The 14,604-nt window shown below is 36.2% G+C and overlaps 1 protein-coding gene and 2 non-coding genes across 3 annotated transcripts in view; all 3 read right to left on the bottom strand.

Annotated features, from left to right (window-relative positions):
- Positions 1-387: 387 nt before the first annotated feature.
- LOC126373740 (uncharacterized) overlaps positions 388-14,604 on the bottom strand; it is a 36,501-nt gene continuing 22,284 nt past the window's right edge. The window contains exon 9 of the mRNA XM_050019979.1: positions 388-668. Coding sequence (XP_049875936.1) covers positions 608-668 — 61 coding nt within the window. The 3' untranslated portion in view covers positions 388-607. The remainder of the gene's footprint in view (positions 669-14,604) is intronic.
- Positions 3,021-3,092, bottom strand: Trnad-guc (transfer RNA aspartic acid (anticodon GUC)). Its single transcript has one exon. It is a non-coding gene; the product is annotated as a tRNA-Asp (tRNA).
- Positions 3,669-3,740, bottom strand: Trnad-guc (transfer RNA aspartic acid (anticodon GUC)). The gene has a single exon. It is a non-coding gene; the product is annotated as a tRNA-Asp (tRNA).

Genomic DNA, 14,604 nt, shown 5'->3' with positions numbered 1-14,604 from the left:
AAAGAGAAGCAATATAGGTAGCAACATCATTCTATACATAATGTGATCCATATATCAAGCAACAATTAGTTTTATATATTTAATTAGTTTTATATGCTGCTGCCATTACATTATATTTTTGAATAATTATGTACCCCAGCAATGATAAAACAGGTAATTTTCACGTTAAAAGTGAACAACGCCAAACCAACGCCAACAACGTCGAATGGAAAGTCCGTCATACTTACAAGAAATAAAAATTGACCTATGGTATTAGCAACTCGTTTCCATAGTATTTTATCAATTTCTTATTACAATTTCATGGTTGGAGCCACGAGACCTATGTTATTGGACTGGCTTTCCCTTCAGGTAATCGCTTCTGTAAAAAGCCAAACTCAACATCTTCAGAATAAGTATGCAAACCCCGGACTAAACCGGATAAAAGCTAGAAAGATGACAATATTGACACAAAATTACGCAAAATGAATTATTTAATTTAGTGAAATTAACTTATCATTCCCGTATTAATTATCTGTGAGTACGCTAACTTCAATTTAGCAACATTAGTTAATTTAATCACAAAATTGTTTTCTAACTTCCAAATGAGTGCAGTCTAAGGCTTATCGGCTTACTTCTTATCAACCGGCGTATCCATACGTTCAGGAGATACCTCGTACTGCGTATCCAGTCTGCAACAAAGGAATAATACTTATAAATATCTCTATCTCCTTTACCACAATAATTGATGAGGTTGGTCATTGATCCACGAGCGCTTATTGCTAAGAATTAATAATTTATTAAAAAACAATCAACAACATTATGAGCACTAGAGTCGCTTTTACGATGACAAAGACTCGAGATGAGGTTTACAAATGCTGTTAGCCGCAGGCCTCCCCAATTTCGGCTCTCCAAAACCCTCTGAAAAGACACGTCAACACTGTGACTGCTCCACTACGGGTTTATCGTTCCCCTTTAGTTACTGCAAAACTTTGCTACATCACAATTGCTAATTTAAAACAATAGGCGTTAAAACATTGCTATATTCCATTAGAACAAAAAAACATTTAAACCTTGAAAAGTGTTGTTATCTCGACAAAAATAAGTATATTAAAAATAAATCAGGGTTATTCTGTGGCGAGGTTTTGAATACTACAGAATATTTGAATAAGGTATTCATTTGACCTGCTGATGTTCGACGAATGGCTGGCTGATGTATGCCTGATTATTCAGCCGTTGACTCGGTGCTTCCAACTGGTAAGCGAGGCCCCTCATTGAGTTTCATGCATTTTTTCATAAACCCACTATTATGAACAACTTCAGCTACGCCTTTTTGTGAGTTTTCTTTTTCAAAAATATTTAAGATTGCTTTATATACCCAAAGCAGGGAATGCGAGACATTTCTGGATCATTGTGTAGCTAAACAGTTGACAGAAACAGGAAGGCGATTATGCAGGACAAAGCCCAACCACGCAGGAATAGGACACAATTTCCACCTCCCATCACATGTTTCCAAATCCAAAAAGAAAGGAAACAAATATCATGCTGTCGTCATTCCAAATATTATAACATCAAAATAAATGTACCTAATAGATTTATTAAATACTTGGTCGGAGAACGGTCGTGTAAGCACTTTGTAGGTACCTTATTTCTATACGTAATGCTAAAGGACAATAAGTCAAAACGTCCCCCCTCCACCAACAGAATCCAGACATATCTCATTCGAAGCGTCTTAGCGAGTCAATATTTTTGTTCTATGACGACTTTCTCAAAATACGCGGGGTTTAGCCGGAATTCGAGTTTTTAAGAATGATTTGGGGTACTTCCTGGTAAATAATTGTGTCAACCGACAGATTCCAGACATATCTCATTCGAAGCGTCTTAGCGAGCTAAGTATTGTCTGTCGAAGCAATGACTTGTCGATCAATAATGTTTCCGGAGTTCGCTACGTGACGAAGTAATTATACTGTCGAAATTCGTCGTTAAATCATTTGTTATAATATGGCGACTTTTTCGAAATAAGCGGGTTTTACCCGGAATTCGGATTTTTAAGTATGATTTTCGGTATTTTAAGTATGATCTTATGATCTTTTTTTTATTTTATTTCTAAACCCCATGGATTTTGAAGCTAACACTAATTGATAGTTTTTTTAGACTCTAATGAAACTACTTACACGTATAAAGTATCTGTTGGAAGAGGGGGACGAGTTTCATACAGTTACGGTCATTGTCCTTTATTCAATTATGTACTTTTTACACAATAAACATACATTACATATTATATTGAGATAGAACTTCACTTACAGGTAAGTTCGTTTAATCTCATAATTATAAGAACTACCTAATTCAAAAAATCGCCGAACCGTACTGTCCTGTCCTTGTATAAATGTACCTACATACATATATAAGTAGCTATGCCTACTACTTTCATTGTAAAGCGAAACTTGCATCATGCACATAGAATACAACATGTGACATAAATAAAAAGCCACATAATTACAACGTGCCGTATTATACCGAGGTGGGTGACCATAAAATTCGAAGGTGACTTGCAGATAGATCTTTCGATTATGCGTATAGAAAAATGCACATTTTGATGTTATCGTGTGGCGCCATGATGATTTTACATCTAGTAGAAAAAACGTTGGAAGTTTCCAAGCTTATAGGTATTCTTATTTACTCAGTGGGTCTGTCTGGGACAAAATCAAATTAATAACATGCCATATTTCAATATTTTTAGTCAATATGTCATATTGTAATATGTTTCCACACCCTGTAGGTATATTATCTTCTAAAATAAGTAGGTAAACCTCGTTTCCAACAGCAAAATAGCGTTCTCTTCAGAAACGCCTAATGAATTAATAAAAGCAAAGTACGCATAATCACACTGCTGATTGCCAATAAATTGTTACAGGCGCCAAAAAACGAATAAATTAATTACATAGATACCTACTGACTTATAATTACGAGATACCATGCTAATTAACATAATTACTGATTAAAAAGGTTGGGTAAAAAAAAATAAGATTTCAAATCAAAAAGTTCTCTCCGGCGGGGAATCGAACCCCGGTCTCCCGCGTGACAGGCGGGGATACTGACCACTATACTACCGAAGACTGTGCTCGTGGTGGCGAAATTACAATACACTTAATGAACTTGTATATAAAACCATCGAGATACGAGTGATTTTTGTTTTTTTACGCGAATGCCAATTGTTTGTGTTTCACGCGTATAAACATTTATGAAGTACATAAAGTACGTTCTTTTTATGTTAATTTCATTAGCCTACTTTATAGAATAACTATATTGAAACCTATAGGTGGAGATTTGTAATTAGCATATAGTTACTAATGATTATATTTACTGTACTATTCAGCTGTTAATCTTCCTAAAAGTAAATAAATAAATAAATAATAAATAATAAGAAAGGCTCTATCGATTCGTCATAGCCATCCGGTAGTTATAGGCTAGGTGTTGCTTTTTAGAAATTAATAATTGGTGTCGTAAAGTAGGTACAAAATGGAACTGAAGACAAAAAAAAATAGGTACGCAACATATTGTCATAAGATTAAATAGGTCTTACAAAACGAAGATTTCTATTACCTACGCTCTCTACTATTTTCCAACGTGATTTTGTTCCTTTGTTTTTAGTTCGCTTTCTACTCAGTCGGTTTTTTATTTTTCAAAAAGGTCTCTCCGGCGGGGAATCGAACCCCGGTCTCCCGCGTGACAGGCGGGGATACTGACCACTATACTACCGAAGATTGTGACTGCAAGGGTGAAATAACAACACACTTAGAGAAAACTTGTACACATAGAGACCGAACTACTATTTATTTTTAACTGCGTCATTACAGTTGGTAGGTATAGGTACCTACTTAATAGTGTGATGCGATAAAAACCGCATGATCCCAATTTGCTTGCAACAAGCTTGAGACGCTTTAAGACGACTTACTTACTTACTTAAGTACACATATACTTACTTAAGTAAGTAGGTAAGTAATTCATTATCATTCATAGTGACTCTAAGAGTGGTATTAATAAACTAATATCAGCTTTGAGACTGCCCTCAAGATCATGTCAATGTGACAGTTCTTATATAAAAACAGAGACTTGAGCATGATCTTGAGGGCAGTCTCAGCTGAGATTCGTTTATGAATACCACCCTAAAAGACTACTAGTGAGAGAAATGTGGTGAAAAAGACGATGTATTGACTAAGATTGAGAAGGGAAAATTAAGTTGGTTTGGACACGTAGAGCGGATGAACGATAATAGGATTACGAAAGCAGTATATAAAGCGAATGTTGGTGGTAGAGCTGGCAGAGGAAGACCTAGAACGACGTACGTTGATCAAATTGGAGATGTCCTTACAAAAGGTTCAGTACGATCTACTCTGAACTGGCGTGCGTGTATGAAACGATTGATGAATGTGGAGGAAGCAAGAGAAGTGTGTCAGGATGAAAGCAAATGAAATTCCATAGTCTCTGCTTATCCCGGTGGGAAATAGGCGTGAGTTTATGTATGTAGTCACACTAATCTCTCGAGGGTGGCGACGCGTGGGTTTAAACAGCTATTTATACATGTGCCTATTAAGTATGAAACGAACCATTTACACGCATTTAATTTTGATCCAATTGTTAAACGTAATTTAAAAATTACTATAGGCCTCATACGTCTCTTTCGGATGATTTATGACATCAAGTGAAGCACTTTTTTTCATGGCTGTGTAAGCCAATTCTGGAGCGGCAAATTCTACCGTACAATTTGCAAGAGAAGCCTCCGACAGGTGGAATTTTGTCGGCTTGATGTCATTTCTTTCTCCTACTCTTCAGTGTTTGAAACCATGTATTGTCGTGAGTTTGACACCCACACACACAGTTTCCCCACACATCCTGATCATCAGCTAACTTCTCCCATACCAATTTAGGTAAAGAGGGAAATCCTTTAGGAAAGGGTAGGTAACATAAACCTTCTAGACATAACATAAGCTCACGCCTACATCCCAATGGGGTAGCCAAGGGTACTTCCTTCATACGACGCTCTAATACCCAAACCTCACCGAGCTTTCTTTAAACCAACCTAATAGATGATGAGACGTTTCGCTGTCTATAAAACCAATGAGCTCTTCTATCTGCTATCGTGTAGGTCGTGAGGTAGATTACCAAACCCACCAATCCTGGTGTCAGGATTACTATTGAGCCGCCTAACGCCCTTGACATAGCTCATAATATAACGACTCTAAGTAGTAACCGGGACCAAAGGCTTAGCGTGCTTTCTGAAGCACGGATTATCTTACTTTCGGACAATCGGGTGATCAGCCCACAAAGTCCTAGCCAAACTGGGGCTCACAAAGCAACCATTTAGGTTACTATAAAAGAAGAACTTACCCCACTATGACACAGTGGGCACGCCTCAATTATTGCAAGTAGGTATCATAATAACAGACATCGGACAAAACGCAGACAATCCGGGCTAATGGTCGGTTAATCCAATAAAAAGGACATTTCGCTGCTCCCTCGCCAAAAAATACACATTTATCTTAATTTCCGTTTTTATGTTTCACCATAACTTGGTTACACACAAGACAGAACTAGCGACTTCAGTGGCTTGGAGATAAAGTTGCAATTTGTCGGTCAAAGGTGTTGGTGAGGTGTGGCAAGTGATTGTGACGGCTACATCCTTGTTAGTGGCGCCTGTGGTGTTTTACTACACACGTAAACACAGTGTAAACAGGGACAGTAGTAATAAGCGATCACGTAACCCAGGCATAGCGAGATGGTTAATCGTGAATCCTGATCATTATTACCCGTAACTAGCTTTTTTTGACGTGACTTATTGTAGATTTGCCGCAGATGGCATTAACTACTTGGCCGGACAAATGGGGAGCGCTGAAGGCTCTCACCCAGTACAACGTTTAAGACAACAAGCCTGAAGTTGCCCTGTTGCCGGAACAAGCATAAACTTACCTTACATGTCAATCGACTGCATAAAATAACTAAATCTTTTAACGGGCAAAGCAATCTATATGTTTTTACAAAAATATTCCCATTGACATTCAGAATTTACCTTTGAACAGTTTTAAGCAGTGATTTGTTAATTTATTTTCAATTTTCACTAACACACCCAAGTAGCAATCAAGAATTGTGATTAAGTCATATATGTCTAAACTTTAGCTAAAGTGAGATTTATCCAAATCAAATAGGACTTATTAGGACTTCATAAATTCATTTCCTTCTTTAATACTATATAGTTTTCAACAAATCCTACTTTAGATAATTTAGAATACACAAAACCAAGTTAAGTATTCACAAAACTATTTAGTCTTATCTCAGCCTACTGTTAAGTCTATAAGTATTCTTTTACTTTACTCAGATTATTTAAAGGCTCACTTAACACTAAATTGATTTAGTGAAGTATCAGTTTAGTCTTGTAAAGTAAAAATTGATTGCCTAGATATACTTAAGGCAATTTTTATTATTTGTTGCTCCTATACAAGACTGTTTTATTCGTTTTTGACTACAATAAGTAAAACATAAGAAAAGTCTATTCAATGGACGATAAAATCGAAATAGAAGCAAGCAGAAAGATGGATGAAGTCCAAATAATAAAAGGATCTGGTGGTTTTCGAAGGCAGAATATTAAATACAGAAAATTAACTTGTGATAATGCACATCCCACTGTTTTTGTTAGCGATGCGATATCTTCTTCATTGCCATCATTTTTTTTATATCGATTGGTATAACACAATCATTTAATTTTGGCAAAAAAATCGTAAGTTCCTGTTTTTCAAATCCGATCCAGCGTGTGGCGGCCCAGGTACCTACCTACGTCTCGCACAAATCTTCTCAAAAATGACTAAGCTAGTCTAACCTAGTCTAAGCGCACGGCAATACTACACCATGAAAAATCGAGTTTTATATTAAAACCTGCTAAGTTCAAATATAAAATTAGGTACCTATTAGTCTAATAATAAATAAATCCAATCAAAAACATAAATGTGAAATGAGAGCCAAGTTCAATATTATGCAATGCTTTGTTGACTTCAACGACAAAAGAAGTGAGATCTAAATGGGTGCCAAGTTCAATGGTCAGTCTTGAAATTTATTTATAAGTAACAGTATAACATATCATATCTTCTTATAACATAAGATAATATATTGTAGCTTAAGGTCTGTCTTATTGTAGGTAAGTACATATCTTCGTAACGCGTGGGTCCTTTTAAAAGGACAAATTCAAAACTAAAAGTCGACTTTATAGGTATAAAACATTTGAATACCTATTAAACTCGTTTAAGATTCACGTTAAGTTAAAAAAAAAATATGCCAGTAAAATGGATGAGAGTTGTGTTGTATCGTGGGCGAAAAGCTGACAACCTATCACCGCTAAACCACATGTTCCAACTTGCTTACCTACCCTTAAAGTACTTGTCGAATGTGGCATCAAGTGGTTTTATGATCACTTAGTGCTCTGCCTACCCCGATATAGGCGTGATTGTATGTTATGTTAAGTTAATCTACATACCTACCACAAAAAGACCGGCTGTCATGAGTTTTGATTACTTACTGATTCTTACATGTATAGTTAGGTACAGGCACTAATTAGATATTTATGTTAAGCGTTCATGATAGAATCTACTTAATTATTAAAAAGTTGCCAGTTTTTTTATTTTTTCCTTTATATTCATCTAATTACCTATCTGCATACCAAATTTTAACTCTCTAGGTCATCTGGAACTGGGTTAGAGTTTTGATAAAAATGAGTCAGTCAGTCAGTCAATGATAAAAATGAGGATTTTGGACATTAATATCTAAATAACCGTTTGAGATAAGCTTATGAAATTTAGAACACTTATATGTATCTTACAAGTCTCAATATATGAGCCAAATTTGATACGTTTATGTGAAATAGTTTTTGATTTATGAGGGGGTCAAAAGTGGCTCCAAATGGTTCGTGTAATAATACACACGGTGCGGCTCGCCAGTTCTATTTTTTGAACTTGGCTTGACATGCTACCGCGTGTCTAGGTACTTTTCTTTCTTCTTTCTTTCTTTCTTTTAATAATTTTAAAAATGTACCTATTTTTAACTAAGCTTTATTCACAATCATAAACAAAACATATCTATTTTAAGTTTTGTGTATGGTTAAATGCATTTAAATTGGGCATTAGATTCGATTCCTTTATTTTTTTAGCTTGATAAAGACATCGGGAATTTGGCCGCCTTTTTTAACAATAATGTTTTAGGTGGGATTAGAAACTACCGCGCACACACACGACGTTAATAAAATTGCAAGGGTTCTTCGTATATACAATATTCAACGGATACTCGTTAATTTTTACAATAATCACATTGTTTCCGTTGGCAATTAGAAGCGCGGTGATCGTACCTACTTTGCGTCAGCGAACCATGTAGGTACCTATGAGAATGTATGCGCGGAGACTCATTAGCAAATTGAGTTTATGTTTGTTAGTTCCAATTGTGATAAATATTAAATAATTAAGTAAATCACATTCCTATCCAAGTAAGAACTCAGCATAACAATATTTTTTTATCTTCCACGAGTCGAAAAACTTACCTCTCAAACAAACATACTTTCCATAGGTTTTAAGCTTGTTCGATTTTAATTGTTACTTGTTACATAGATGATTCTGGCACAGAATAAACAAACATGATTTTACGACATTACTTTACTAAATCAAAATAGAGGATCACTTTAGATATAAGAGTTTTAAGTAGGAATTCACTAAATACTTTTTGTCTTAAGTTGGTATACTCCTAGACAATTGAAGTAAAATTTATCTTAACTAGTACTTGATGAAGTGCAACTTACTTTACAAACTTGACTTTACTTTTCTAAACTGATTCTTACGAAATCAATTGTTTCTAAAGTCTTACTTCATTTAGAAAAATATTACTTAACGCCATTTTGCACTTACAGGAAGAAAACATGTAATATTTTTTTGACAATATTATCGTCAAAAACTGAAGTAAATTAATATATATTTCTGTTGTAGTAACAATTACTGCGTTCAGCTGTCACATATTGATAGAAAATGAATTTCTCTATACTATATGTCACGATTTTTTTTATTTGCTAAATAATCAATCCAAATTTTATTATTATTTTTCTGGTATATTAAAGGCCCTTCTGTTTTTTAACACTTTCTATCGATTTTACACGAGAAACAATCATGCGTTTATAATTTCCTGTATGTGAAACGGCAGAATAACCTTTTGTTAAAACAACTTAACAAATATTTTAGACGCCATTTTCTTACAGACTTCATTTCTTGTGTTAATATAAATGTTCGCCATTATATTCTAAAATAAAGACGCGTGAAGTAAAAATCGTTTTAGTATGACCTGAAGTTTTACTTCGTTAAGTTACAATTGACTCAGTGCAATTCAATCCTATAGTCTTAACTAAGTATTGTAGATATCTTCAAGTATACATTCTTGGTATTAAGTGATACTACAAGAATTCTAAGTTTAGAATATGCAAGAACATTGTCTAAAGTAGGGTTTAAGTCTGACTTAGCGTTGTCTTAAGTCTGTCTTGTATAAGAGTTAAAGTATGTGCCCACTTTTACTAAACTGTATCTTCAAGATATCTTGAGGGATATCTTGGAGACCTATAAGACTTATCCAAGACATGGGTTTGATTTAGTCTACTTGCCTTCAAGATATCTACAATTCTCTTTTAAGACAATCGGTTGCTACTTGGGCAGTTGGCTCAACCATTATACACGGCGAACGGCTCACCACCTATCACGTTGGTCTAACAGAAACCTCGGTGAGGTGCGGGTACTTAGTTCACCTTGCGAAGGATTTGCCTCTGACTACTACAATATAGTCCAGAGCTTATGTTAAACCATGTAACATGTGACCGAAGCCACTAATTAGTAAAGGTAATTTGTCTTTAGCCAGGCACCCTATCTTCCCGCTATCGCCCATACGTAGGTTTAGGTCCCTATTTTTGAGTGGAACGCAAAAATATACCTTGAGAACGCTAATGGGTTATGTGTTATGAACAAATTTGTCATACAAAGCCAATGCTTGAGAATAACTCTCGCTGATATCTCCAATAATAATGTATCTATTATCTACCATAATGTTTCCCTTCCGTCCCGGTAGATAACAAACTTCACAAAGTGCCAACTAAGTGATACAGCGAATTCGCCACAAAGCGAGTCTCAAATCGACCTTTGGAACAGTTGTGCAAACTTCCGGCCTCTGTCCGTGACGTCCCGGGTTCTGGTCCGGAACAATGAATCCGCAACACTTCACTGATACAAACAGACTCATAATAGTCTCTGTTCTAACACTTTCTATATAAATGAGTAGAGTTATACATTTCGACAAGACATGTCTGCGTAAACTCGTGCGTGTAAGGATAGTTCTTTCAACATCAGAACTCAATATTATACCTACCTAAAATATCCTATAATCTTTTATCTTTTTGTAAATATCCAGTTGAAACTAATGTATGTCACCAACTTACGAAAATTCTAACTGAATATTTGCAAAACGAGCAAAGATTATTGCGTTACGGTAATAATATTGTCTTCCGGTTTTCGAAGAACTACCCATCATCATCTCCCTAGCATTATCCCGTTCTCACAGGGTCCGCTTACCTAACCTGAAGATTTGACAGGTCTGGTTTTTTACAGAAGCGACTGCCTGTCTGACCTTCCAACCGCGATGGGAAAACTAGCCCAATACAGGTTAGGTTCTTTCGAAGAACTAGCCCTAAAATCGAAATTTTTTTTTATATCAAAAAAGTAATAATACAATACTTAAACCACAATTTACGGTTTGTCTCGGTACCGGTGTCCTCAGTTCTTTCGTCCTACAAACAGCAGTTAAGTTATATCATCTAAAAATGTTAAACTACTATCATAAAGAATAAGAAGTTGTTATGTTCATATTTTAATGATCGTTCGACAAAAGAATACTAGGATAGGTATCATTCAATACGATCTTCTTCTATCATGTGGATTGTGAGGTGGAGTACCAACCAAAATATAACAAATATAATATAAAAAACAAAACTATTATATATTAAATACTAATTAAATACTATACTATTATATATTAAACTATTATTATTATATTATTTTTTATATTTCATACAAAACTATTTCAAATAAGATCCTAATTCCAGGCAGAAGGTCCGTACCTACAACTTAGAAACAACACAACGCAAGTCACAACGCAATCACAATTCGCAAGAGTTGTTTTAGTAACTAGGCGGCCCAAAGCGATGAATAGATAAGTAATCTTCAACTTCATTCGCGTCAAGTTTCTACTTGAAGACACTGCTTCCGGACATGGAGCAATAAGATATAGGAGATGGCGATAATTGAATGTTTATTTCACTGAAATAAATTACCTATGGGCGGAAAGCCCTTACGGGGAAGACATCGAGTACTTACACTGTAAGTACAGTCATAACGGCCTCCATGGTCCAGTGGTTGAGCGTTGTGCTCACGATCCGGAGATCCCAGTTTCAAATCCCGGTGGGGACACATCACGAAAATCACTTTGTGATCTCTAATTTGTTGATAAGACATTACAGGCTGATCACCTGATTATCTGAAAGAAGGATGATCCGTGTTTCGGAAGGCACTTTAAGCCGTTAGTCCCGGTTACTACTTACTGATGTAAGTTAGTAGTCGTTACATGAGCCATGTCAGGGGCCTTTGGCAGCTTAATAGTAACCCTGACACCAGGGTTGATGGGTTTGGTAATCCACCTCACTACCCACACGATAATAAATCCTTTGGGTGATGAACTGAGTTTTGAGCGAATTTTATTAAACCAGCGTGATAGGTAGGCCGTGTCGCAGTCTATAATAATTGATAGCTAAATGATGAAATTGGAAACTAAAAATTGCACTTTAGATGATCAAATTGCACTTTTATGACAAACAGATACCGGGGCTCGGATCAGCGGCACTCCCCGCTCGAGAGGCAAGAAGGTGAACCACAGAACCATACTACTATTACCATTTGTTACTTATGAAAGAGTAACAAATTGCGGAATCAAAGAATGCGATTTTGCGGTGAGAAATTACTGGTTCACGGATATGAATCCCGCTCGAAGGACCATCTTATGTGTTTGATACAAATGAATGCGGAATGTAAAAAAAAAGAAAAAACAAGACACACGTCAACTCCTCCTTTTCACTACTTCATGGTCCCAGATAATCCGTGATAAGGAGCAATTGAACCGGTTGCGGTGAACTCAAACAGTTTAAGATCAGGGTCTTGGGTTTGAATAGTTCCTCCAACTCAACCCTCACTCCTTCATTAGTAGGCCCTTCTAATATGCAACATTCGCTCTATTTGCTCGATACAAAGTACAAAGACTGTTGGTCGGCTTAGAACAGCCGTTTTAATGCAAACGTGTCAATTTTAGTTCCTTTTTAGCTTCGTTATTTTGATGGCTGTCCTCAGAGGTATAGCGGACGTATCTAACAGCTCTACATCGTTGTAAAATGATTCAAAATAATCCACTTCAGATACTTTTGCAGTTTGGCCTAAACAAACTGATTTAAACGCAACCGCAGACAATTTTTTTATCATTTTTAGGCCGTATTTAAATCAATTCCCCTATAAAAGCAATATAACAATTTGAAATAGGCGAGAATAGCAAATTGCAATAGGTTTAGATGAATTATTTTGCTTCAATGTAGTTTTTAGACCCGAGCAGTTAACCTCATAGGTCGCGGACTTTTATGGGTCAAAAAGCTACAGTACCTAAACAGTTTATATTTATTTTCTTTGCGGTTTCTTTTTATTTTTTCATGACATATTGTACTTAGATTTGCCACATATAAAAACATTCTTTACTGCCACGACACGTTTCCTAAAACCAGTAAAGGCATTTCCACAAGACATCACCATTTAAACCGAAGGTTTCCGTCATTGCGGCACGATCACAATCGGGTGAGTTGAATTCAAGCAATTTGGAGCATTCTGCCATTGAGCGCGCACGTGTTAGCGAAACGGGCAAACTAATTCCGTGAGGCAACCGACCGAACTAAGACTTAATTCGAGAGGGACCCGGATGGATCGGACCGGTCATGTGTTCTATGGGTTTGGTGGGTAGTAATGCTGTGGGTTGATTGCGCTGACGAAAGTTGTCAAATTGTTGAAGTAGGTATATATCTACTTCGAAATATGTTCCTTCACACCGTCGCTTTAAAGTAAAACCACGTAAGCGCCACCGGCGCCATTTTGGAAATTAATTGAAAAACAAACGAGGTTTCTTTGAATTTCTTGGGACTTATGTGGTTTTCACTTTAGGGCGACGATAGTTAAGAACCATGTCGTATTAACACAATTCGACATTTAGTGACACTTCGTTTCAATGTGGCAAATTAGTAATGAGACATAATTCTAATGGAGATGAGAAGTGTTTACAGTCATAATATAATAGAAATAGAAAGGGCGCACACACAAAACCAAGACAACAACATCACTTTTGACAAAGCAATTACAAAGACACAAAACGGATGTTCGTCGAAATGTTCATTAGGTGGAGGTCCTGAGATAAAACGGCTTCACTCACCACAAGTCGCGGCATGAACCACGAATCTAGTTTTATGTGGACCCTGCTGAGTGACACACGAACGTCGTATTCCATAAATATGCGTTTATAGTGTACATAGATTATATTTATATAATATCAAATTAAACAAAATTAAGGTGTATATAAACAAAGACTACCTATCACAAATATGAATAAAGAATAACAAGTCTTGGTCACGGACTGGTTGGTATATAAGTAAACCCAAATTCCCGAAAAAATAGTTTCGGAGTTATGTATGTATGTATGTGACATAACTGGCACTCTAACTGGGTTTTCTTTAGGTTAGCTAAGCGGACCCTATGAAAACGTGATACCGAGAGATGATTATAATCACAGACAGGTTCGAATCCCGGTGGGGTCATGTCACAAACACAAAGACCACTTTCAAGCAATAACACTAAAAGCACATTATTTTAATCTGTAAATTACTACCACACACGTTCATTCTTTGCAAAAGCCATCCATTTCCAAATGACATTGCTCAGTCGACATCGCACTTGCGCCTCTAAAGGGTAGCCTGTTTTGTCCCGACGAAAGCCTTTGTATTACATGATGGATGACAGCTGAATTAACGCGACTGTATTTTCATTTTCTAAGTATTGTGAATTATGTGTGCCGTGAAAAATGAATTTCGTGTCTGTTACCGGGCTGGCGGGTCGAAAATGAAATCACGGAAAGTGGAAAATCAAAAGGATGTCATTTTGACGTTATTTCTATTATTGGAGAAAGGTTCGGGCTTAGCCCAAATCTCACCTGATGACTTCTCTTCTCTTCGTCTTTTGACATAAAAATAAAGCGAGGTCGGAATAAGAGTTAATAACTGTCGTGGCCAGATCGTAGAATTGATCATTTCTTGATGTGTTCGACCATTTCATGAGATGGTCATATTTCATGAAATAGCCTACTTAAGTTGACCATATCGTTAAAACGTCAACGTTTAATGACATTTCAATCAACGTTTGGCCATATCGTTAATGTAGGCGGTGTCCATGCTATGTGGTGTAATAAAAATGCAAATAGTCGATTAATTTC

The sequence above is a fragment of the Pectinophora gossypiella genome, chromosome 16, assembly GCF_024362695.1.
Source record: "Pectinophora gossypiella chromosome 16, ilPecGoss1.1, whole genome shotgun sequence".
Lineage (NCBI taxonomy): Eukaryota > Metazoa > Arthropoda > Insecta > Lepidoptera > Gelechiidae > Pectinophora > Pectinophora gossypiella.
This window is presented reverse-complemented; position numbering and strand designations above follow the sequence as displayed.